This window comes from Protopterus annectens, chromosome 8.part1 (assembly GCF_019279795.1).
Source record: "Protopterus annectens isolate FY-2018-M chromosome 8.part1, PAN1.0, whole genome shotgun sequence".
Classification (NCBI taxonomy): Eukaryota; Metazoa; Chordata; order Ceratodontiformes; family Protopteridae; genus Protopterus; species Protopterus annectens.
The window spans coordinates 154,255,146-154,281,266 of NC_056742.1; the positions used below are offsets into that span (position 1 = coordinate 154,255,146).

Here is a 26,121-nt window from a genome sequence, read left to right on the forward strand (position 1 = left end):
AAACGTCCTCAGGTGGGGATCGACGAAATCCTTCCCCCTCAAAGTCAGTGTCTTCAGTTAAGGACTAACAGAAGGTCAGTGCGCCTTCTTTTGCATGGCTTCTTCCTCAGTGGGGTACGCTGGGGAAGTGTTGGAGGAAGGGGATCCCTCCTGGACAGGGATATCTCAGAGGCCTCGCCTCTCAGGACGGGTTGACTCATGGCAGGACGAATGGTCTCAAAGCCCCAACCAGACAGGGGTAGAGGGGTGGATTGCAAGACATGTGGTAATGTATCTCCACAACCTGGGAGAAAACTCTCTCCACTACTTGAAAAGCAGACGGACTGGGAGAGGTCCTCTCCATCTCCCCTGAAGCAGAAGCCACAGAAGGAAAACAGCTAGGACTCTTACTGGATCCACAGCCTCCAGAAGGGATCGGACCCAAGCTGTCAAGTGCCGAACTGCCTAGGGGAAGACATGGCTCTGATAAAGACTGAGTCTACCCCAGTCCCCCAGACTCAGAACCAACACCACAGCTCCAACAGAATTGGAAAAGGGGTGATAAAGGGTAACATCGGCAAAGAGAAAGGGAGCTTCCCCTGCAACAAAACAGATGCACACAGGAATCCTGAACTTTGCAACTTTGAAACCGAAGGCTGGATCAAAGGAGTCCTGATTGTATGGCCTGGGTAGCTCACGGATCTTACATTGAATGGAGCAGAGACTACCCCATCTGGATCTGGACCATCAGGAATCTCATCTTCCTGTCAATATCAGCCTCGGACCAGCTTCTAGAGGATCTGGATGAAGCTGACGGGGGGGGGGGGGGAGTTGGAGTGCTTAGATTTGACTGAGTGCACCGGAGAGTTGGTCAAAGCTCTCGGATCCAGAGACACTGGACCCAATACCGGAACAGACAATGAAGATGGCGATAAAGAAATAACTTCCTCTAGATCCAAGGATGCTGGAGGATCCAAATGGGTAGGCACTTTCTTCGGATCCGAAGTTTCTCGACTTGTCTTTGGGCTCTAGAGGATCTCTCAGGGAGAAGCCTCTTTAGTAGAAGAGGACGATGTGGAGGCAAAGGAAGGGGTCTGAGCTTCAGGAGCCAATGAAGGAAGAAGACCTTTCAGAATCAATTTGTTGCATCTATCAGCAAGACCTCGGGGATTAAGAGACACACAGCACACACTGCTTTTAAATGGTCTGCCCCTAAGCAATACACATACTCCTTGTGGGCATCCTTATTGGGGATTTTATACCCACAAGAAGTACAATGTTTAAAGCTGGGAGAAGTTATGCCCAACATTACAACTGTCAAAGTCCACCAAAACAATGGACGGTTAAAGGCTGCCAAGATAAAGGTATTTAACCTAGTCTAGAAAGTTAACTAAGACTAATGAAACTTTACTTAGAAATAATGCTATAAATAACTATAACAATTTCTAACTTTAAACACTTTTTTTTTTTTACAGAAAGAACAAGAAAGAAACTTTCACATGCACACACTGGAATAAAGCGGAAGAATTACAAGAGGGAGGATGTACAACAATGTTATCCAAAGCTATCCTAACTTTCCTGAGAAAGGTAAGTATGCTCGAGTGTGTAGGAGACCCACGTCCGGACGGTGAAGCTGAAAACGAGACCAGAGATGCTTGAGGGGATGCATTGCATTGTGGGTAAGAGGGAGGAGATCGAGAGTCAGATTCACGTCTAAAGAATATGGCCTAGCCGGATCCAAAGGTCAGACCCAAGACCCTATCATGAGAAGGAATGAAACAAATATCAGGTAAGACGGCTATAATTAATTTAAAACATTTACATGAAACTGTACTATGACTTTCTACATGATGAGAGGCTTGGCAGAAATACTATGTGCTTTTGGGTGAAACAAAGCAGAAATATATCACTGTAGCCATTTTAGATGGTGCTAGGTTTGGCAGGGCTGCTGTACATTTGCATACAACAAAGCTGAAATACATTACACCATTGCCATTATTAATTATTTTTAGTACCATCAGACACCTGAGGAGTACACAGTCAAACTGGCTACAACTGTTGGGTATTGGTGCTGTCTGTGTAAGTGAGAGGCAGACATTCAGTTGTTTTGTCTCCCCTTGGGAGATAATGTAACTGGCTCAGCCCCCAGCACCCCATGCCCACCCCGGTGTGCCAGCTTATCTTAATACCCTTGGACTTGCTCCAGTATTACTGGGGGCCGGTCGTGGATCCTAAAGGCATTCTGGCGGTCTCTGTTGGTTTTGCATCCATCCTGGGAAAGGTTTCTTTATATGACCTACCCACTCCAAGCCCCGTCTCTCACATTCTTTGATTACATTGAAGAGCAAATCCCCTCTGTAGACTACACCTCTCCTATGGGGAAAGTTAATGATGAACTCTCTCCCACCCTGAATGGGCATGCCCATCTCTCTCTTCCACTCTCTCAGATGCTCAAGACTCTAATCAAAACTTGGCCGACTGCGCTATAGCCGTGGCTTTATCCCTCTACACCTCTTTAGTGTTAAATGGTCAGTAATCTGACTTTGAAGGACTGTGTGTGTGCATTTGTGTGAAGCAAGTTGGCATACTTTACTGTGTGTGTGTGTGTGTGTGTGTGTGTGTGTGTGTGTGTGTGTGTGTGTGTGTGTGTGAGAAGCAGAGTTAAAATGCATATCTCTGGCTATTACTCCCCCAATCTTCATTAAAGATATCTGAAGTGTATCTCTCTCTAAAGTACTAGAAAAATGTATTCATAAACAAGTTATGCAGCAGCTAATACGGGAAAATCTGCTTACACACACTCAACATGGTTTCAGACCCAAACATAGCACCACTACGGCTCTATTATCCTTCCTCAACACTGTCTCTATAGCCATGGACGATCATAAACTTATTTCTTGCCTATTCTTGGACCTCTCAAAAGCTTTCAACACTCTCTCACACTCGCTTCTGCTGCACAAACTGCATAACCTCAACTTCTCCTCTGATACTGTTGCATGGTTCTCCAGTTCCTCACTGATACATCTCAATCAGTGAGATGACACTCTGCACTCTCCCCTCCTTTCCCTGTCAAAATGGGTGTACCTCAAGGGTCTGTCCAAGGGCCTTTACTTTCTAATATCTTTACTAATCAGCTCTATACCTCATGTCCTCAGTCATCTTCAGTGCAATACTCAGATGACTCTACAGTCATCATCACAGCCAACTCTCCCTCTAAGCTCTTCTCAGCTACTCAGGCATCTTTTAACTTAGTTGAAACATGGCTCTCCAACAACCAACTCATCCTTAACCCTAAAAAAACAAAGCTGCTACTCTTCCTACCTAAAAGGTTCAACAATATTAAACCCTCCTTCTTCACACAGTCCCTTAATAACACTCCCATTCAGGTAGAATCCAGTACTAAGCTCTTAGGCGTAACCATCGACGATCAGCTTAAATTTGACTTGCATGTTAATAACTGTATCAAAACGACTCACTCAAAACTAGGGCTCCTTTACCGTAACAGAAATTCCTTACCTCTGAAGCCAAGATTACTCTCTCTCTTACCTACCTTCTACCCAGTCTAATGTACAATTCTCAAATTCTCACAAATCTTAACTCAACACTCCTGACCAAATTTGAATCTACCTACAACAAGGTAGCTAGATTTGCTGCCCATCAAACCTATAAAACACCTAAATTGGCTTGAATTACCTCACCATCTCGCTCAGCTCCAGATCATCCATTCTATCCTACCCCAGCCTTCCCTATTGCCCAGCACTATCCCCTCTCATCTCCAATTATTCTCCCTTCAGACCTCTCCGAAGCTCTAATCAAGACTTACTAAAAATCTACAAACCCAAGTCTAAATTTGGATGCAACATGTACAGCTATCACCCCACTATTGCCTGGAATAGGCTCCCACTAGAAATCAGGGACCGGACACAACCTAAACAATTTAAGACGGCCACCAAAGAGCACTTTAAAAGTCACTGGCCCTGCCACTGCACTCTCCCTCCTTAACATCCCCTACTTCTCATACCTTAATCTACTTCCTGCTCTTAACTCACTCTTCTCACTAGCTCTCTCTAATCTTCCTTGACTACTCTTTCTACTGTCTTCTAAAATATATTAAGCAAATTGCCTCAGAGAAACATTCTATTGTAATGGTCTTGCCTTCATGCAACTACTTCATGATAAAATTGTTTTTGTAACCACTTACCCCAAAAACTATACTCATCTTAATGGCATATTTCTTTTTATACATCTTGAAATAGTTATGCTATACTCCTGATTATTGACGCTGTATAACATTGTATTGTTACTTAATGCCATGTAATAATCCTGTAACATTGCTGTTTAATGCTAATTTATAATGAAAATTGTATAATATGTTGGAGCTTTTCTCCCAGGGTGCTGAAAAAGGGCTCTTCAGCTCAGTCGGACAATCCCGGTCAACAAATGTAAAATAAAATAAAGATATTTGAAGTGCACAAATTCATAAAGTACCAATAATAGCTGTGCATGGGGGCTGTCTGTGTGGATGCCAATAACTGACCCTGCTAGCATCTGGTACCTTAAACAGCTGATCTGGCTTTGCAGGAAAAGTATCTGTATGAAGCCAGCTGGAATACTCTACTAAAGCTACTATGTGCTTTTGTGAAAAAAAGTTGAAATAAATTACCACAGATATTTTTTTTTTTCAGAATCAGTCAGCTGACCTATCCTGTTAAATCTCTGTAAATAATGAATTACAGAGGTCATCTGTGGCTGAAAGTTTCTTAACCCTGCTGCTGGATGATCAGTCAGTCACTGTTCTAGCACCGCAGGAGCAATGTTACACAATCTATTGCATTTACTGAAACCAGTGTAAAATGATTACTATGGTGTACCTGTGTGTGTTATATTGTAACTAAGAGCAACAAGTTGTCCACATATGTTTTCACACAGAGCCTGTGTCCTGTGGATGGCTTAAACTATTAAAGGATGTGTATAATCCAGTTTAGGAAGAACACTAATCTGTATATCTCTTCTCACTTCAGACGTGAGCCTATAACTTGCTTTCAGGTCTTTTAAACACAGTTAATGGTAATCTCCACATGAAGCTGAAACACAAGTAAGGGGTTCAAACCATACTCCAAGGAATCCGTTATTTTGTACCAAGTCTACAGGATGGTTGTCCAGTACCACAATTCTGAAGGCACTGATATTGGGCAGGTTATGGGGTACCAAAGAAAACACCTGGTCTAATTTCACTTTATGCCTCTATTTTCTAACCATTTCCATAGTTTACCAGACCCCTCCTAAGGATGGGGATAATCCCCAAAAGGTTGTGGCTTCAATAACTAGCATCAGGCTGATTGTTCAATATCACTGTTGAAAAAGATTTCCAGGAACAGCCTACTTACCTAAGTTAACAAAACAAAATAGATACAGCAGTGTTTCATGCTGCATTTCTTCAAGTGGACCATCATATTCCAGACAGAAAGATTAGTTGTGCAAGAAGTTACCATAACAATAGATGTCCTCCTCTTCTCTGTTGCAGTATTCCTGACATAGAGTTGCCTGCCAAGGCGATGACCTGACATCGGCCAGTATACCAAAGTCTTTTACTACCTAGGGTGCGAGGTACATCGGATGTGGCCACCACAGTCATAAAAGAGACGTAGCGCACACCACCCTCAGAACTGAGGACCCAGGCAGAGCGACAGTCTAAGGGAATGAGAATCAATGTATCCAAGAAAGGCAGGAAGTGGGAGGTTTGGAATACTGCAACAAAGAAGAGGAGGGCATCTATCGTTAGATTATTTGTGTAGGAACTTCCCATATGTCCTTCTATTCATCTGTTGCAGTATTCTTGACATAAGGGAGAATACAAAAGCTCATGAAGAAAGAGAGGAGGAAATGGCAGAGGAATCTTCTATGAAACCATGGAGAATAGCCCTGGAAAACCTTGCTCAATATCTGGAGATGGAATACAGCTTATAGCGTTTAGTGAAGGTTTAAACAGATGTGTGGACAGATGTCCAAGTAGCAGCTTTTATGATACAGTTGGTGTCTAAACCCTTGAGAAAGGCCCCTGAAGAAGACACTACCTTCGTAGAGTGAGCTTTGACTGAGCCTGGAAGAACTTTGACCATGGTAAGCATAGCAAAAGTCCATGGATTATGATATCCAATTGGAGATGGTCTGTTTACACACAGGCAATCTCAGAACTCTGGGGTGAAAGGACACAAACAATTGGTCTGATTTCCTAAAGGAAATAGTCTTGTGCAAGTAGAACCTGAGTGATCTGTGTACATCAAGGGTTTGAAGGATCCTCTTACTCCTGTTCTGGGAAGAAAGAAAGAAGGTGGGGAGGAAGAAAGAAGGTGGGGAGGTGAACAGCCTGGTTTAAGTACCATTGAAATCCTTGGGCATGAAGGAAGGATTGGTCCAAAGGGAGACCCTGTCTTTGTGGAAAGATAGGAAAGGAGGAGATGTCATGAGGGCTTGTAACTCTGATACCCTCCTGACAGAGGTAATGGCCACCAGGAGGACAGTTTTCCAAGTACAGTGTTTGTGTGAACTACAAGAAGCTGGTTCAAAAGGTGCTTGAGTCAGTTTCTCCAGCACAAAGTTGAGATCTCAGGGTGGAGCTACAGGTCTCCTGGGAGGTCAGATGTGAAGGACACCTTTGAGAAATTATTTAGATTCAAACCTAGAAGCTAAGTGTAGAGAAAGTGGCAGAGAAGCAGAGATAGCTGACAAATGAGCTTTGATGGAAAAGTAAGCTAATCCTGCATTTAGCAATTCACACAGATAGGACAGAACCACAAGTGAGTCCACTGTCAGCAGGTCCTGGTTTCTAGCAAGACATCAAATGGAGAACCTCTTCCATTTGGAGAGGTAAGATTTTCTAGTATTATGTTTCCTGACCTCCTGTAGGACTTGAAGCACGTCCCAAGAGTAAAGGTGCCTAAATGGGATCAGGGCTCTATCACCCACAGGGTTAGTTGGAGGGTTTTCAAGTGTGGGAGGAGGAGCAAGTCCTTGCTCTGTGTTAATAGGTCAACTATGTGGGGCGATTTGCAGGGATTGCCCTTGCCTAGGTGAAAGAGAAGGGGGAACCAATGCTGTCTTGGCCAATAGGGAGTCCCTAGCAAAATTTTAGTTTTTTCCGGTTGGATTTTCAGCAGGACTTTTGGAATGAGTGGAAGGGGAGGGAATGCATATATTAATTTCCCCCTCCAGGAGATTGACAGGACATCAACTCTCCATGCCTGAGGATGGGATTCTCTGGCACAAAACTTTGGGAGGTGTTTGTTCAAGGGGGAGGCAAACAAGTCTATCGCTGGAATACCCCATTGATGGACAATGTCCAGGAACACATCCCCGTGAAGTATCCATTTGTGGGCTTGTGTTCTGGACCTGCTTAAGGTGTCTGTCACAGCATTCTGAGTGGAAGGGATGTAAACCACCTGGAGGGATACATCTAGGAGGCATGCTAGATATCAGGCCTGCATGGCGTCTGCAAAGGAGGTAGGCTCTTGTCCCCCCCCCACCCAGTTTACGTACCACAAGCCTGTCATGTTGTCTGTGTGTACATGTAATCTCCCTGGTCTGATAAGGCGTTGGAAGATCTGAAGGGCAAAGATTAACACCTTCGTTTCACTGATGTTTATGTGATCCCTCATTTGGGAGGGTGACCACTGTCAATGAACTGTGTGGTGATCCACGGCTTCTCCCCAACCAGTGTCCAATGCATCTGTGAAGAGGACTTGGTGAGTTGGTGGCAGTGGGTGAATGGGGAAGCCTGGATTTAGAAACAGTTGTGTTACTGCAGCAGGCATTGGTGATGCACTCATGAGTATAGTTGGCAAGCTGTACAATTCGGAAGTAGACATCCATTTTAAATAAACATTAGCATGCAAAGGAGACAGGGTAGAAGAGGGATTTGGGATTCTAGAGGGTGGGCATGTTGAGACAATATTGACTTAGGGAACCATTACAGTTTCCTCATGCTAGAGGAAGCACAGGGATGGTGGATGCCATCAGTCCCACAATTCTGAGGAATTGTCTGTTATCTGATCTAAGGGATCTTTCTGCAAAGAGCAAGGAAACCTCTTGTACACTGGAAGGTGGTAGCAACACCATCATGCTCTGGGTTTGAAATCTGCAGCCCAGAAAGGTATGATCTTGGGAAGGAGCCAAGGAGGATTTCTTGAAGTTATGGCACAGTGGTGCAGTGGTAGCATTTTCGTCTCACAGCAAGAGGTTCTCTGGTTCAATTCTTGGCTGGAGTGCATTCTGTACGGAGTCTGCATGTCCTCCCTGCGTTCGTGTGGGTTTCCTCCAGGTGCTCCAGTTTCTTCCCACATTCAAAGACATGCATCTGCAGCGTTTCTCCCCGGGCCTCTGCTGAAAATTGGCTACGTTCCAAGTCAGACTTTCCCAGTTAACAAATGTTAAGTAAAAAATAAATAAATGGTAAATCCCAGGCCTTGTAGAATGGCAATTGTCATTTGGAGATTTTTGCTCAATTCTATTTGAGAAGTGGCTTGAGTCAAGAACATTTAGGTAGGGGTAGATTAAGATCCCTTGGAGTCTACAAAAGGCTACCATTGGAGCTACACATTTTGTGAAGACTCTCTGGACATTGGAAAGCCCAAAAGGCAAAGATGAGATATAGTGCAAGTATCCCACAAAGTATTGCAGGATTTTCCTGTATCTGGGGTGGATATGATTATGGGAGGTAGGCAGCTTTGATGCCTATGGAAGCTTGGAATGCTTGAGGGAGGATAAGAAGGAATAAGGTTTGCAAAGTAAGCATTTTGAATTAGGGGACTATGATGAAGTTGAGGTAGGAGGGGACTAGAATAGGTCTCCAAGGACTTCCTTCCTGGGAGCTAGGAATAGGCGAGAGTAAAAGCCTCTTCACTCTTGCCCTGGGGGAACAGGTTTAATAGTGCCCTGTTCTAGTAGGCTTTGCAAGACTGGAGGGAAAAGGGGAAGGCCTGATCTTTTGGTGATAGGGGAATACCCCTGAACAGAGTCCCATTTTGCCAAACCATGAAGTATCCCCTCTTAATGATGTTTAACACAATAGTCTTGAGTGATGAGTTCCCAGGATGGAAGGGATAGGGAAAGGCACTGGGAAAGTTGAGGGGAGGGGAGGTTGCTGGAGTAGTCAAGAGGAGGAGCCCATCCGATCAGGAAAGGGCTGCTTAGCCATTTGGAAAGACGAGGCAGAAGTAGGAGAAAACTGTTGAATCTTAGGCCTTTTCTGGGGTCTAGTTTGTGGGGCTCTGGATTATCAGTGTATGAAGACTTGTTTTGCAGGGTAGTTCCTGTGAATTGTAGGCATAAGGGGTACCAGAATGTGCTTAAGGTCTTTAAGTTCTTTGCTTTTTTCTTGCAGAGATTTGAAAAGTTCTGCAGGTTTAACACAAACAGCAGTATTGTTCAAGACAGCATCCATTAGTTTTTGCCTTGATGTCTTCAGGTAGGGGCTGAAGCCTAAGCCAGACAAATCTTCTGCGGGGAGAAGAGGAAGCTGCAGCTCTACAAGTGGCTTCTATTGCATCATAGCTGCACTTACTGGAGTGTCTGGCTACCGGAGAAGTAGTAGCAAGGAGCGAGGATGCCAGGAACTTGTTTTCAGAGTCTGGGATGTCAGAAATAAGTTTGCAAATTTGAGAAAGGAGTTCCCAGTTGTACGTGGTCATGTGTGTCTGATAGTTTAGTGCTCTGAAGGCCAAGGTGGCGGAGGTATAGATTTCCTTTCCCAGCCTCTCCAGCTGTTTGCTATCCTTAACTGAAGGCAGGAGGGAGGTAGGAGGAAATGACCTGGAGGCCTTATCAGAAGCTACAGATATTTATTATTTATTTATTATTTATTGCATTTGTTTACCGGAAAGTTCCACTGGACCTAGGTGAGCCCATTTTCAGTGGAGGCCATGGGAGAAAAGCTCCACATACAATTAACAAATTGATACAAATACAACTACATACAGAGCTAACAGGTAATACAGTAACAAACGTGGACATACAATTAACAAGTCAGATTTGAATACAAATACATAACAGAGCTAACTAGTATTATGCAGTAACCAGCTTAGATATAGTATGAGCAGAAAGGTTCAGGATATATATATATATATATATATATATATATACATATATACATATATACACACACACATTTTATATATATATATATACACATCTACATGTATATATATATATATATATATATATATATATATATATATATATATATATATATATATATACACACATACACACACATACATACACACACACACACACACACACACACACACACACACACACACACACACAATCATTTACATTATGTAACATATTTAGCATTGTTAAAGGGCTATATGCAAACAGTTAGTCAGATAAGATTTTAAAGATTGCTGAGGGTTTATTCAAAAATGAGATGGCAGTTTCAAGATGTTAACTGTTAGAGATTAGAGGAAAGAGAAGAGGAAGTTTGTCAAGGCAGGGTGATAGCTGCAAAGGTAGGTACTGGTGAGAAGTAGAGTGAAGGCAGTGTAACATAGCTTGGGGTAAAGTAAACAAGTAAGGCAAGTAGGGTTCAGATTATAAAGAGGTTTGGGTGGGACATCAGCAGGCCAGAAAGAAGTGGGTTAGAGTTATTTTAGCATGAGCATAGCCAGCCAAAGGAAAGTTGTTGTCTGGGTTACAGATGGAAGTGATTGAAGATGAGAGGGTGTTCCAAAGCTTAAAGACAGTAGAGGAATACAGCATTTGACCAGCTGGGAGATTGGGTTTTTCTACTCTGAACAGTGTTTTGTTTCCTGATTGGAAAGGTCTGTTATGGTGATACAAAGACAGTAAGGAGGAAAGAGAAGGGCATGCTGACTGTTTATATATAATTTTATGTGCAGTAGTTAACTGTAGGTAATTGAGATAACGTGGTAGTTCAAGCCAATTTAGTTGCCGTAAAGAGGAACAGTGGTGTGCTGAGAAATTTCCGCTCGTTGCAAATTTGGCAACCTTACTGTAACACGAGTCAAGTTTGGTTTTCAGAGAGGACTGGATATTGGTGAGGATATGGGCACCATACAGTAGGGATGGTAATAAAAAGGATGAGGTTAGTGCCTTTTTTGCAGTGAGGTTAAGGAAATAGTTGGGTCTATACAGGGTATCCAGTTTCTGATGTGTTTTTTTGATGTCACTGTGGATATGGAGGTCAAATGTTAGGCTTTCAAAAATGATGACACCTAACAGTTTGGTGCTAGAAACAACCTCTACGATAGTATCATTCTGGAAGTAGATTGAGAATTCATTCTTGTTAAGGGGGTAGTTTTTTGGGGGTGAATAAAATGAGTTTGGTTTTGTTGGGGCTGAGAGTGAGATGGTTATTTGACATCCAAGTTTCAGTAGTTGTAAAGGCTTGTTGGATTAGAAGTTGTAACTCAGAAGTGGACTTGGCAGTGCAGATGACTGTATCACATAGGTATCACAAAAGGATCTGCAACTGGGGCCTTGAAAAGAAAATGGCAGTCCTTGGGTACCCTTGTAGTACCTGTCTGGGCTTTTTCGGGGCTGGAGGCGAAGTAGCCGGATGAATTGAAGTGGATGCAAAAGCATCCAAAAAGGCAGGTATAACAGGAGGAATGGCTGAAAGACTAGCAGACTGCACTTGGAGGAGGTTATAGTAATGTTACCGGACCTCTGACATCTCTGTACTGTCCCATTTGAAGTGGTCATCTCCCCAAAAAAAATCTCCTCCACAGGAGATTCTGTTCCATTAGAATCCTCTTCAAGGGAGGCATAATTTAATGGAGAGGGGATTTCTGAAGAGTAATCCAAAGGGTCATCATCCTCTTCAGAAGAATCTTCCTCTGAAGTGGGATAAGGTCTAGGTCTTTTCTGTGGGGAAGAAGAGCAGGCCGGAGAGGATGCAGGGCGACCTGACAAAGGCCTAAGTGCCTTAAAGGCCTTAAAAAGGCCTCAAGAGAAGTTAGGCATTCCTTCTGTGGGTTGGGGGGGGGGGGGGAGGTTTGAGATGTGCTTACTTTTTTGTTCCTTCTTTGCTGGGGTATACATATGGTGCAAAGAAGTAGGGCCAGACATATGCCTACATTCACAACTAGATCTGAGTCGACATCTTACCAACGATAATCTGGGCAACTCCCCTAGGGCCTTCTGACACAATAAGCCTGGGTTTTCCCTGGACGTTAGTGGTTGACATATGAGAAGCCTCACTGGACGTGCATACATCTGGTACCAAGGCGACTTGGGAAACAGGTTTGGCCTGTGGGTAGAGATCCTGTTTGGCATGCGTCTCCAAGATCTCATGTGCTTCGGGAGAGATGTCCAGATCGAGAGGCGCAGTTTCAGTTTCGGGCCTATGTTTTATGGCCTTACACTTAGCAGGCCCGGGTGCTGGGTTAGAGGAGGTATGCATCGCACTCTTCACTAGAAGCTTAACACACTGGTTTTCTAAGTAGATCGTGAGGGAGGATAGCCGACTTCAGAGGGTCTTAGGTAAAAAGGGCTGACAGATGGAGCAGTTTTTGTGGTCGTGCTGAGGGCCGAGGCAAAAAAAAAAAAAAAAAGGCACTGGGAACGACTATCCTTATGTGGAATCTGTCTTCCACAGTCACACTTTCCTTTCTTGGATGACATTACCCTCGGTAAAGAATAAGGTAGCAAAACAGACAAAAAGTTTTCCCCCAACGGGGCATTTATCTTAATAAATCAGCGATACTAACAGCAGAGCGACATCTGGAACTGGCGATCCGAATAGCAGCAAAGAAGTTCTGAGGGTGGTGAGCGCATATGTCTCTTATGGCTGACATCTGTTGGTGGCCTACATCAGATGTACTGCACACCTTGGGTAATAAAAGACTTTGGTATACTAGCCAATGTCAGGTCGTTGCCTTGGCAGGCAACTCCCTTATGTCAGGAATATTGTAACAGATGAATAGAAGGATTATCTAACATGATATTGATGAACAGGGAGAATAATATGAATCTTAATATCTAAACTTGGAGAATACCTGTTTTGAAGATACCCTCTTTGTTGAAATACATTATTACTCTACTTCAAAATGACTGCCTGTCTTCCTCTTAGTTATCAATGTACCACATGACGAAAAGCAGAATACCTATGTCTAATTCACCTTTGATGCCAGAGAACAAATCTCAGGTATAAGATAAACTAAAGAAATTCTTTATGATATACAGATCATAACTCTTTCTGCTTCACAGGAAGATGACAAGATAAAAATTTAACATAGGTGTCATGGCAGGAAGCCAGTAGCAGCAGCTTTTATGAAGTATGAATATCTAAGATTACTGTAGTCAAAACTTCAGCAGTAATGTGCTGGGACAATGTAGGAAACACATTTGCTCAAACAGGGTTAAATATCCGAGAGATACAGGGGCAACAAGAAATTTGCTATGACAATTCCAGTCAGTCTTTCACTACCCACTTTTATTTGGTTTCAGAACACAATTATACAGACAACTTTTATGAGCCACATATAATTCAGCTAATGTAAAATTCAGGACATTAAGGCTAATAAAGTTAAAACTGTACCCTGTTACAGTTAACCACAACATGAATAATTTTGCAAAAACATCTGTAAAATATACGCATTCCAACACCAAAAACCAAAAGTATCTGGACCAAAGAGGAGTGAATCAGATCCCACAAAAAACACTCACAGACAGGACAACGACCCACGAGGTTCCTAATGTAATATCCAATCTTATTTCTTGTATCTCAGTTTAGTGCTTTCTTCTTCAAAGACTTCATCAGAACCGTGTACCTAATAAAACCACCTATTTATAATAAGCACTTGAACCATGTTACATCAAAATACGATTTAAATCAATTTGTTAATATACAGCTGATTAAAAGCAAGAACAATTTGCTTAAAGCAAATCACAAACTATTAGATCACACACAAGTGTGTGGGTGTGTGTGTGTGTTTGTGCGCGCGCATGTAAAATGTCTGTGTGCTACACGAGCTAAATGAGGAATTAAACCCGCACATAAGGCAGCTGTTTAATCTCAGCCTTACCACAGGAGTGGCGTCACGGCACTGTGGTCCCACTCCACAAAGGTGGCGCCCACGACCCTCCTGGTAATTACCACCCACTAACAAGTCTAGTCTGCAAAGCTATGGAGAGGATCATAATGGAGCTCATAAACAAAGATATAGGGGACTTGCAGACATTGGAAAATAGTCACCAAGGCCATTGATGAGCAGTCCATACAGCCTACCTTGACAAATGTAAACCCATATGTCACAAGATGGGTTGCAAACTGACAGAACCCACAGGGTTAGAGTTGCTGGCGCTGTGTCAGACTCCAAGCCGGTCACAAGTGGTGTCCCACAGGGTCGGTCCTTGGCCCCTATTGTTTGGCATCTACTTCAGTACAGGCCAACATGGGAGGACTTTGGCTGACAAAGTTTGCAGATGACTGCAAACTGGGCCATAGTGGAAAGTGCATCGGACACGGATATCCTTCAGAAGGGACTCACGGAAACAGATAGCTGGTGCCAGAGCCATGGCCTGAAGTTAAACGCCAAAAATGTATAGTCACACCCAAAACAAGGTAACCCCAAGCTACCATATAGGTGGCAATCCACTAAGCACAGAAGAGGTTATCAGGGACCTGGGGACCCAGGTTGACAGTGGCCCATTGCTAAAGTGGTTAGAAAGACCTTCTACATTGCCCACCTGATCATGAACATCCAGATCTAGTGAGGTCATTGTTCCCCTGTACTCTTCACTTATCAGACCAATGATCGAGTACAATGCCCCATTCGGGATGTATCTCACCGACATCTGCAGCAATTGGAGAGACCCCAAAGTTCCTCACCAAAAGGATAAAGGACTCCAAAATCTGTCATATGCTGCCAGATTGAAGAAACTCCAGCTCTATTCAGTGCATACCCGCTGCTCAACCCGGAATTAATGGACATGCTCCACCTCAAAAAATCAAAATCCAAAACCACTAGAGCAAGCGACTTAAACCTTTAGCACGGATATAAATATAGGAGGTGAGTGGATAGATTTATCACTCAGAGACTCCTATGCTGTGGAATAAAATCGGTCCATGTGTGAGCAGAGCACGCTGACTCTGTTCAAGAGAAATCTAGACCTGTGGATGGGAGATCGTAGGTTTACCCCGGGAATCATCTCTGGGTCACTGCTGGACAGAGGCACAACAAACTAATGGGCACAGTATTTTTTCATATAAGGGGTGGCGTAAGCCACAATAATTTGGGCTAGGCTTATAAATGCCTTAGGGCAGATAGCCTAGTATAAACCTATGAACCTATAATGTTACTTGCCAATATCCAAATAGTTTTCTAAATGCTCAGCACATGCATCTTCCTCGACTCTTTTGGAATGTCTAAAGAGAGCCCTTTTTTGTGGGGGGTTGGGGGGAGCTGGTTGGAGGTTTGTGAACAGAAGTGAAAATATGTACGCTGCTAAAGATATCTTCCCCAAAGAAATATCTAGGTTTCAATTAAGAACTTGGGTAGACTAGCAATCTTAGAAAAATACTGAGAAACTCACAACATAGTCCTTTAACGAATGTTTAGATGCCATAGCAAAAATACTAGTTACATGGCATCTGTCATCTTAGGCAGTTTGCAGGCCTATGTTCACTGCACATTATTATATTGATGCAATACAGAAACTGTATGCTATCTATGGTCCATGTACTTAAAACATTCTTCGGTAATTTTGTTTGGTCATTTATCTAAAACATCATGGCTTGCTCTTACTTTGCCATTCAGAATTCTCCACCAATTTATGCTGAAATCACAAACCATGACTTTTTTTTTCAAGTAAGCATCATGTATGAAACAAATTTAACTAACATTACCTACATCTACTAGTAAAAAGTGGGATCCAAAGACATACAGCATTACTTGACAATTACGAATAAAACTGTACAGTAAACTGCATGCCAAGTAAAGCCATAATACAAACTGGAGCCTTTCTAACCAAATAAACAGTGACAGTTCACAGCATGCTTCTAATCATGACTTTTATTGGTGAATAAACACAACTACAGCCAATTTTAAACTAAAGGTAATAAAGGACTTTAACATTAACCAGACTTACTATTTTCAATTACCTATCCAACTCACCAAAACAACTGCAGTCACAGAACTAATTCAAGACTATGCTTTTATGAGCCTACATTAACTAAACACACTCTACTGAATATTTAATAGTGACAATCTCCACAAAAAAAAATATCACTGTAAATCAGGTCTTGCACAGTTTTACTTTGCCACTGATAAACAATTGTTAACTACAAGTTTAGTCTGAGCAGTAATTTAATACAAAACAGATTTTAATTTTAGGAAACTAAAAGAACATGCATGGACTGAAAACAGGATTCTCCAATTACCTTCAACTGGAGCAGCATTTTTCTCTCGTACTGATTTTGGATGGTATGCCTGGTATGTCTAGGATACAAAAGTCTAATTAAAGAAAGCTGACATAATTTGTCAATTATACAATTGTAAGAAAGCATTAAATCAGAACAGATTTCTTACCTAAAATCAGAGCTCTGAGAAGGGTACACTGTTCACATAAACAATCTGATAGACTCACAGCTCATTGTTGGGAGGGTGGCCTAATGGTTAAGGTGTTTGCATTACAAACACAAGGTGCAGGGTTTGAGCCTCACAAGGGATAGTTAGCTAGGCTTAAAATGGCTCGCAAGGGCAGTTAGCTTAGTACCAACCTATAAATCATCAAAAGTATTTTAAAGAAATATTGAATTTCAAGCGTGTGTGCGTGTGTGTGTGTGTGTGTGTGTGTGTGTGTGTGTATTACCTCCTCCACACACACACACACACACACACACACACACACACACACACACACACACACACACACACCCATGGTCAAGAGATTATGAATACAAGGGCCCCTTCCAATCTATCAAGCAGCATCTCTGGGGGAAACTCCAAAACTCTTACACAAAGCATGAAGTGGGACATCTTCCCCCAAACAGCGACCCCATGATGAGACTTCCTGTTATTCTTCTCAAATACAGAAATGCACCACTGGAAAAAAAAAAAAAGCAAAGGGGACATTTGAACATGGGGACTTTCTACCAGTGACAAGGATCAAAATCCAAATTATGTGAATTGGGGTGGGTGGAAGCCGATGGATACAAGATAAAACACACTTATGGTGAGTCATAACATCATAGTATGCACAATAATGTAGATTTATTCCCCCAGCTTGGGACTTTCCAGAAAAAGATGGCAAATGCAGTCTAGTACAGGGGATAAACAACCACAGGAAGCATTAAGACTGATCACCAATGCAAGATCAGGCTGATTACTTGAAACACACGATAATAAATAAATAAAATCGGACTGCATCAATGCTCTGCTCTAGTTTAAGTTTGATTCTAAGCTCCTTAGCTTTGAACCAAATAATCCCCAGCAAGAAACACGATCATTTAACAATTGTTGCTTTCAGTCCTTTGATTGTAGCAGAATCCTAAGTGAGGCCTGCTTCAGCAAGCTGTCTTCAGTGATCTACCCAGCTCATCACAGTGACTCCTGTTATATTCATATAGTGCCTATGTGATGTGGGTCTTTTTTTCTTGTAGCAGACACTTCTAAGTTATCTTAGAATGCTAGATTTAAATGTTTGCATATGGATGACAGTTTGTGGAACTTTCTGCAAGAATGGAAGTTCAAGACAATTTCCCAAATCTAAGATGCCAGATTCTCTATCAGGTGGCAAGGAGGCTTTCCTGTTGAATCTGAACCAAGTTAGACATATGTGGGAAAGGATCCACAATTATATTTTTAAATGACATCAGATGGAACCATGTATCATTTCTCCACTTTTTAGAGCTTGGGCCCAACTGACTCAGATTCTGGCCCCTGTTTTGGTCACATTCTTGTATCAATCAGATGGGAAGCAGCAATGATGAGGATGTTTTTGGAGACAGTGAATCAAAAACAGTCACAGAAATTTTCCATCCACTATGAAATGCAAATGTTTGGTCATGTTAAGACGATACTAAACACTACAATTAGTCATCAAACTGAGTCCGAATGTCAAGTAAGGGATTATCTAAAAGTGCTGAAAGTGTTGGACGGCAGGGAACACAAAATTGCAGATATCTAGATAAGAGACGCAGAAGGTTTCTTCACTGGACTGAAAGTTGTCTAAGGAAGCACTCTAAAATGTGGTCTGATAATGAAAGTGTTAAGTACAGTCATGTGAAGTACTCACTATAACTGCAGAACTTTGTGGAGATGCCAATGTACAACAAAACATAACATTTAGGTTTAATTACTAGTAAAACATCATTATCTAGCCATTTTAACTTTGTGGTCCTGTTCCACTGTGGAGAACACTAATTGTTTATGACAGAGGTAGGGCTCCCATACTACTAGTGTTGGTATGAAGATGTAATGCAAAAACTGCAAAAGCATGTAACTGGTCAGGTATATATCAAAAGGAGTGCTGTACTCACTGACTGGTCTGATGAGGACAGAGTACAGTGGAACAGTGACTTCTACAGACCTAGATGCCATATCCTTGGGTATAAGTTGAGCAGCATAGAATGATTTCTTTACTATTATAGGCAGATGATGGTCAAAGGCAAGGTTACAGTACATGCGTTCTCAAGTTCCCGACTATGAAGTCTACTCTTAGGGGGTGTGTTATCAATGTGATACTTTCCAGAGGATGCTGACTTCCCCAAGATTACTATACATTTCTTAGACTGAGTTTAAGACCATGGCTCTAGCAGCTATATGCATCCACCCTTTTTGGAAGACTGTTAGTGACTTTGAAGGGATTCTACAACTATGCCTACTCTGCAGTCTGCAAATTTGGTCAGCCCGAAACGCTTAGCATTAGCTTTTATTTCACAGAAATAGTTGCCAAAAAGGAGTGGACGCAGCACAGAGTCCTGAGGGACTCCGCTAGTGACCAGCCTCTTTCTGGAGGTGAACAACCCTATCCCAACTTCTTTAATCCTAAATTCTCAGATGAGAGGGGTACTGTTTCAAATATCTTAGCAAGGTTAAGGTAGGTTGTACTTCAAGGTTTTGCCCTCTTCCTTGCTTTGGTGACCTTCTCAAAAGAAGTCTACCAGGTAGAATAGGTATGACCTGTCCTTGACAAAAGCAAACTGGGTTGGATTCAGTGTCTGAAGGTTTCCTCTGTCACTGTTAATTCCTATAATTCTTTTCATGGTTTTGCAAGAGAGGCTGGTCATACTTGTGTGTCCAGGGTCAGTAGATGGTCTTGTCCTTATACAGAGGGTGACTGTTGCAACTCTCCATTCTTGTGGCATGACGCCTATCTAGAGGCTATGGTTAAACATTGATTCAAGTGGTCTTGATGGATCATGTTTCAGGTTATTTAGGAAGCATCTTAGGATATTACGAGGCCCATCTATGTGGTGTTCCTGGCCTTGCAGTATGTGTCGAGGACCTGTTCCCTAGTGACAGTTGATGGAGTTATGTTTAATATTTCTTGAGGGGTGTCTCAGATGGAAGTGGGGTAAAAGTGGAGCTAAATTTTTTGGCCAGTAGAATTGCAACATCTTCTGGCTCAGTTTCCAATTAGTTCTGCAAATTGTGCGCTATATTTGAGGTTACGGACACAGTTAAAGAAAGCTTTGTGATTGTCCTTGGCCTGGGAGGTAATTTTTACCTCAAATTTGGCATTGGTAGACTGGATTAGCCCTCCAAGTTGCTTGTTTAGATTAATATGGGTGTTTTTATCTTGCTCAGGACTGCACTTTCTAACATTTGCCATGATTCTGTCTTTTGTTATACAACCAGTCAATGCTGGAATTCAACCATGATGGCTTGTTTTGCAAGTTTGCCCTGCTCTTATTCCTGTAGTGCACAGCTCACTCTGTGCAGTTATTAACATGACTGTGCAGGATTTCTGTGAACAATTCTGCATAGGCAGCAGTGTTTTTCAGAGTTTCAGGGGTGCTTGAAATTTAGACAGATCATTACTTAATAGTAGGAAGTTGGCCTTAGAATAGTTCCTAAAAATTCAAGGGTTAGCTGGGATACCAGGTTTTATTTTTATTTCAAATGAAACAGTTTTACGGTCTGACCCTACCAGGAAAGAGATTACACTGGTGGTGCAGCAGTCTTCCATGTTAGTAAGTTCCAGATTCACTATGTTTTCACCCCTAATGGGTGTATGAACTAAGTCCAGAGTGTTTACGTTTTCAAAGACCTGGAATCTCTGGGCCTACCAGTTTGGGATTGTGTATGATTCCGGTGTTATAGTTGGTTAGCTACAGTTGCCAATGAATTTAGTATTAACATGAATGGTTAGCGTCTCCAGTACACTGAAGTATGTCTTATGGGTTTCCAGGGTCATACAGGAGACCTATAACTTGCAAGATAATGGTGTGGGACTTTGCCTACAGTAATTTGGAAGTAGCATCATATTGTTTATTATGTACATTCAGATACCTCTGGCATTAGTCCCTTGTGCAGTAGTAATCCGTGGAAGGCACTGTATCCCTGCATTGCCAGGGTGGTCTCCAGGGATTTTAACAGTTTAAATCATGCCACAGTAACTGCACAACTGCCTACATTCTCCAGGGTGAGGAGAGCTTAGAGGGAGTCCAGTTTCTTGTTTAGAATCCAGGCATTGAGCAGTAACACCTTTAGATTTCCTTGGTTTGGTTTTGCTATGTCGGAAGGTTTGTCAGGCTGGCATTGCCCACAGAATACAGAATAGGGGAAGACAAAGTTTTAGCCAATATTTGAAAGCCTCGAGGGGACAGCTGCAAACCGTCCCCGACAAAGCAGTGTGGTCTGTTAACAGTACCTTCCCAAGTTTACAAATCGTGTCCCCTTACAGTGACACCAAAATCTACGCCAATCATCTTCTGTTCATATTGTTGCATCACCCTTGGATAAGGTACAGTGAACAAAACTGTATACATATAAAAATGTTTTCCAGTAAAGATGCAGCAAAGATGGAAACATGAAAAACTGTACAAAACCTGCACCTAAAAAGGTACAGCAAAGTTGTGGAATGTGACAAGCTATACAGAACACATGATTTTTTTTTCAGTACAACTGCAGCAGAGCTTTGAAATGTAGAAGTGACACACAATTACATATCAGCAGTGCTTCCTGCTACTTCCTTGTTAGAAGTTAGGTACAGTAAAACTCTCAGTTACCCGGCACCCATGGGGACTGGTAGATGCCGGATAACTGTAGTTTCTGGTTGCTTGAGAGTTACTATTAAAAATAGGCCTGACTAATACTGTACCCTATACTATTTGTTTGGTTTGACTTGTTCTTAGGCTGGAGAGAGAGGGAATTTATTCCCATCTTCCCTTTATAAAACTCTAAAAGCATTAAGGTATGTTTCTGTGTGTGTGTGGGGGGGTCAAAGTGCAACACAAGAAAATTGTATTGTATTTCTTCGATTTTTTTTTTGCTGGTTGCTTGAGTTCTGGTTAACTGACAGTTTACTGTAATGCTATCTGAGGTTAGACTAGTTTAAGCAAATTTGCTTTGGGGATGTGAAATATGCACATTTTTGACCCAGCAGGAAGTAAAACATGAGAATTCATGACTGTGCAGCCACAAATAATAATAAAAAAAAAAAACAAACAAACAAAAAAAAAGATAATCAAATGAAAGTACTAAAACTAACTTTAAACACTTATACACTGCAGGGAGGCATTCACTAAAAAGCTTTAATAAAGGAAAACAAAAACTCTTGTCAGTAAGCGTTTTCTTCTCACAAACCAAAGATGTTTTAAACGCTTTATGATGCTTAAGCAGGAGTAACACACTATGCAATGAAAAACTGCAGTAAACACAGAAAGCAAATAAAAATATCATGTAAAGACTAACACCATGTGACATTAAAATTGTGTAAACAAATACTGTCAAGTGCCTGTTTTTTTCAAGACCATCTTAAAATGTGTATGATCATTAAGTAAGAAAATATATGATTGCCAATAGTATTCTCAACGGTCAAGTTAATGTTCTTTTTCTTCCCCTCATCCCCATCAACAAACTACAGTGCATAAAATAAAATATTTTAAAATTAGCATATTTTAAAGCATGTTTGAAAGTGCATGATTTTCTTTTCCGATAGAAATCACACAATTATGTTCATAAATACCTTTATAAAGACATTTGTTGTATGTCCAATATTAAATACTTCACAGGTTAGACAAAAGGCTGCATAAATGAGATATGAAAGTTATGTACTTACCACAGTGATACATCAGTGTTACCTCATTTTCAACCAGTTTTACCTCGGCACCATCTCTGAAGATTCACGAATCCAGGGGTTGGACTCTTCCTCTAACCATAACTGCCTACAATCTTACCTTGGTATCTCATACAGAGTTTGCCACCACCACCAGATAAAATCCAGGGGTTGGACTCTTCCTCTAACCATAACTGCCTACGATCTACCTTGGTATCTCATACAGAGTTTGCCACCACCACCAGATAAAAATTTAGAGGTATAATCTTTTTTAAAGGTTAATCACAAACTTAATGGGAAGCTTTTAGTAGGGGATCAGAGTCTAATAGCACTGTTCACAGTCAGGGTCCATATGAAATGTATTTAGTCATCAGAAGTCAAAATATGAGAATCTGGAAGGGGACAAGAGGGTGGGAGATTGAACCAGATGAAAATCAGACAACACAAATCTATTGCTGTGTTACGTACATAACTTTTGTATCCGATGTGGTCTATTTTCATTAAGTGCATGGGACAGATTCCCAAGCTGTTTTTACCCAGGTGGTATCAAGGAATGACGTTCCTGAGAATGATGAAACCAGAGGAGGAATGTAATCTAGATTGTACATCTAAATTTATAATCAGACAAAAAAGGGTGAACTGTTGACCAAGTTGCTGCAGCACAAATATCAATGGAAAGTCTTTTCATGAAGGCTGTTGTAGTAGCTATTGCTCTTGTGGAAGGAGCTTTGGGCTTCAATTATGTGGGGGTAAGCCCTTTTTGTGCATACAAAAGGAAATGCAATCAGATAACCACCTTGAAAGAGTAACCTTAGAAACTGCCTTGCCTAATTTACGTGTAGAATATTCAATGAATAATTGGTCAGATTTCCTGAGGTGTTTTATTCTATGAGATAAAATCTGAGTCGATGATAAACATCCAACATATTCAGAGTATATTCACCTTTGTTGAAGACTCTGGGAAAAATACATGTAGGTTGATGGACTGGTTTACACTTGCTTTGGATTACACCTTAAGAAGGACATTTTGCATTATAGGTTCATAGGTAGGTACTAGGCTATTAGCCCTAGGGCCTATATAAGCCTAGCCAAAAAGGTACCCTGGCTTTCGCCACCCAAGAAAATTATTTTCCTGTGCCCCTGTTGAGCAGAGCCACAGAAGTCATCCCTGGGGTGAATTTCCTATTTCCCATCCAATCAAGATTTTTCTTGAAGAGTACTAATGAGGAGCTCTGTTTGACATAGATAGGAAGTCTGTTCCAGAGTATGGGAAGTCTCTGGGACAGGAATCTATCCCTCCAGCATGTTCTGTTTATTGTGGTGACCAGGTGTAGGTCCCTAGAGCATGTAGCTCGGAGGGATTGGGATTTCTTTAAGTGGAGCATGTCCAACAGCTCTGGGTTTGACATAGCTTTGTATGTTAGGCAGAGATTGCCTCTGAGTAGGAGATATGCGACGGAGTAAAGCTGGAGTTTTTTGAGACTGTCTACATAGGGCATCTGTTTGAGGCCAGTAATCCTCTTTGTGAGGTATTTCTGTGGCCTTTCCAGTTGTTGTAGATGTCGTGTGAGGTACATACCAAAAGGGGCGTTGTACTCTATAATGGGTCTAATGAGTGATGAGTAGAGGGGAACAATGACCTCTTTTTTTCTGGATGAGAAACCTTTTGTGATGAGGTGAGCCACGTAGAAGGATTTCCTGACTACTGTGGCAATGTGATTATCAAAGGAGAGACTACTGTCCACCTGTGTCCCAAGGTCTCATCACACTTTCGGCGTTAAGTAGATGATTACCACTTAAGTGGTAATTCATGGGTACAGAGTTTTTACCAAAGGGGATGACAATACACTTTTTGGCATTGAGCTTCAAGCCATGGCTTTAACACCAGGCATCTGTCTCAGTGAGGCCCTTTTGTAGTGTGTCCACATCGTTAGGCGTTTATTATGGCTCCTAGTTTGCAGTCATCTGCAAACTTTGTTAGCCAAAGACCTTCTGTGTTAGCCTGTACTTCAGAGAAGTAGATACCAAACAGGTGAGGACCCAGGATTGAACCCTGTGGTACTCCACTTGTCACTTGTCTGAAGTAGGATTTGGAGTCTGCTACTTTCAGTGTGGGTTCTGTCCATGAGCCAGTTGGCAACCCATTTTGTGACATAGGGATTTATACCTAGTTTAGTGAGCATATCTATAATTCCAGAGTGGGGGATGGTGTTGAAAGCCTTGGCGAGATCTAGATAAGCTGTGTGAACCACCTTACCCTCATCTATGCTTTGGTGACTGCTTCAAAGAAGTCAATCAGGTTTAGGAGACATGATCTGTCTTTTACAAACCCGAACTGGGTAGGGTCCAGAGTTTAGAGATTACCAATGTCTTTGGTTATGAGTTCCATGATGATATGTAATCCTCAAGAAAACTCTGTCTTTGTGATAAACAGGTAAAGAGATTTGCAAGAAGGGGCTGGTAACTCTGAAATTTGTCTGGCCAATGAAAAGTACAGTTTGGGTGATCCGTCTCCCAGTCGCCCCCGAATAAAGTATATGGCTGGCGTGGGTCAAAGCGGCTTAGTGTCGATCAAGAGTACAAATTTTCTTGCCCCAGATCCAAGAAGGACCTAAAAATAAGGCTAAAACCAAAAACACACACACCCCTGCACCAATATATATACATATATATAAGTTATTTTACAGTACAACCCCTAAACACACAACCAACCCAGGAAAACAGGGGGAGGGAGGAGGAGGGTTTGATAGCAATGTAATGCAAAACCAAATCCCTTAGAAATAGTTTGGAGTTTCTCCAACAAAATTGAGGTCCCAAGCAGGAGAGCTGAAATTGCTGCAGCATGAATCTTAATGGAAGAGAAAGACAAACCTTTGTCCAATAACTCAGTAAGAAACATCCAAATCCTTTGCTGCACACCAAAATAAAAATCTCTTCCATTTCCCAAGCACACTCTGTTTGTACTAGGTCTTCTGGCTTCCATAATCACATTCAAATCATTCTTGGCTTGTCTTGTCTGACAAGAGCATCCACTTTCCAGGCTGTGTGATGAAACCAAACTTTGGCAGCTGGTGGTTTAGTTGAAGATTCAGCTGCAAACAACGATCTCCACAAAATCATTGCTTGCCTGCAAAGAGGATAAGAATGTGTTCCCCCTTGTTTGTTGATGTACCACATGACAGTTGTGTTGTCTGTTAGAATCAACACCTGCCCTGGAAGACTGCTAACATCTCCTTCATGTTGATATGTAGATGCTGCAGTCTGGCAGGCCACTTGTCTTGTATCCACTTTCCATTCAGATGAGCTCCCCAAGCTGTGTCTGAGGCATCTGTCCTTGCAGTCAGCCCGGACTGATGAAAAGATCCTTTTGTTTGTCCGGGGTTAAAAAGGCCATCTGGGTTGCTGTATTCAGTCTCACACCCAGAAAGCAAATGTCTTGAGAGGGTACTAGACTGGACTTTATTTCGTTCACAGAATACCCTAGGCATCTTAGCACTGCTATCACATATTCCAAATGCTGAAAGAAGCACGCCTTCCTTGAGCCAGAATAAATTAGTCTGATAGGAACATTACCATCCAGTGATCCAACATTTTGAACTTGGGAATGTCCAGATAAGTGTTGAGGATAGACAGATCCAAAATTGGTCTCCACGTGTTGAATAAAATCCTAGGCCCCTTTCTGGCACAGGAACCGCCCCCTATTTGGAGCAACTCTTTCCTTTGTTGAGGAGGAATGTCTGGCATGCCTTTGAAAGGAGGCAAGGTATGGAAATAAAACCTGTAACCGTGGTGAATGATATCCAATACCCATCTGTCTTGGGTAATTAAACTCCAGTTTTCTTTGAAAAGTGCCAAGAAGATTCTGGCAGCTGAAAAAGGGGTCATTGTGTCTGT

General features: G+C 41.9%; 1 protein-coding gene across 1 annotated transcript in view; it reads right to left on the minus strand.

The window, feature by feature from the left end:
- The window catches only part of CENPN (centromere protein N), a 668,201-nt gene that overhangs the window by 262,451 nt on the left and 379,629 nt on the right, over window positions 1-26,121 (minus strand). Inside the window, exon 7 of the mRNA XM_044081800.1 lies at window positions 16,385-16,442. Within this exon, the coding sequence (XP_043937735.1) occupies window positions 16,385-16,442 (58 nt within the window). The remainder of the gene's footprint in view (window positions 1-16,384; window positions 16,443-26,121) is intronic.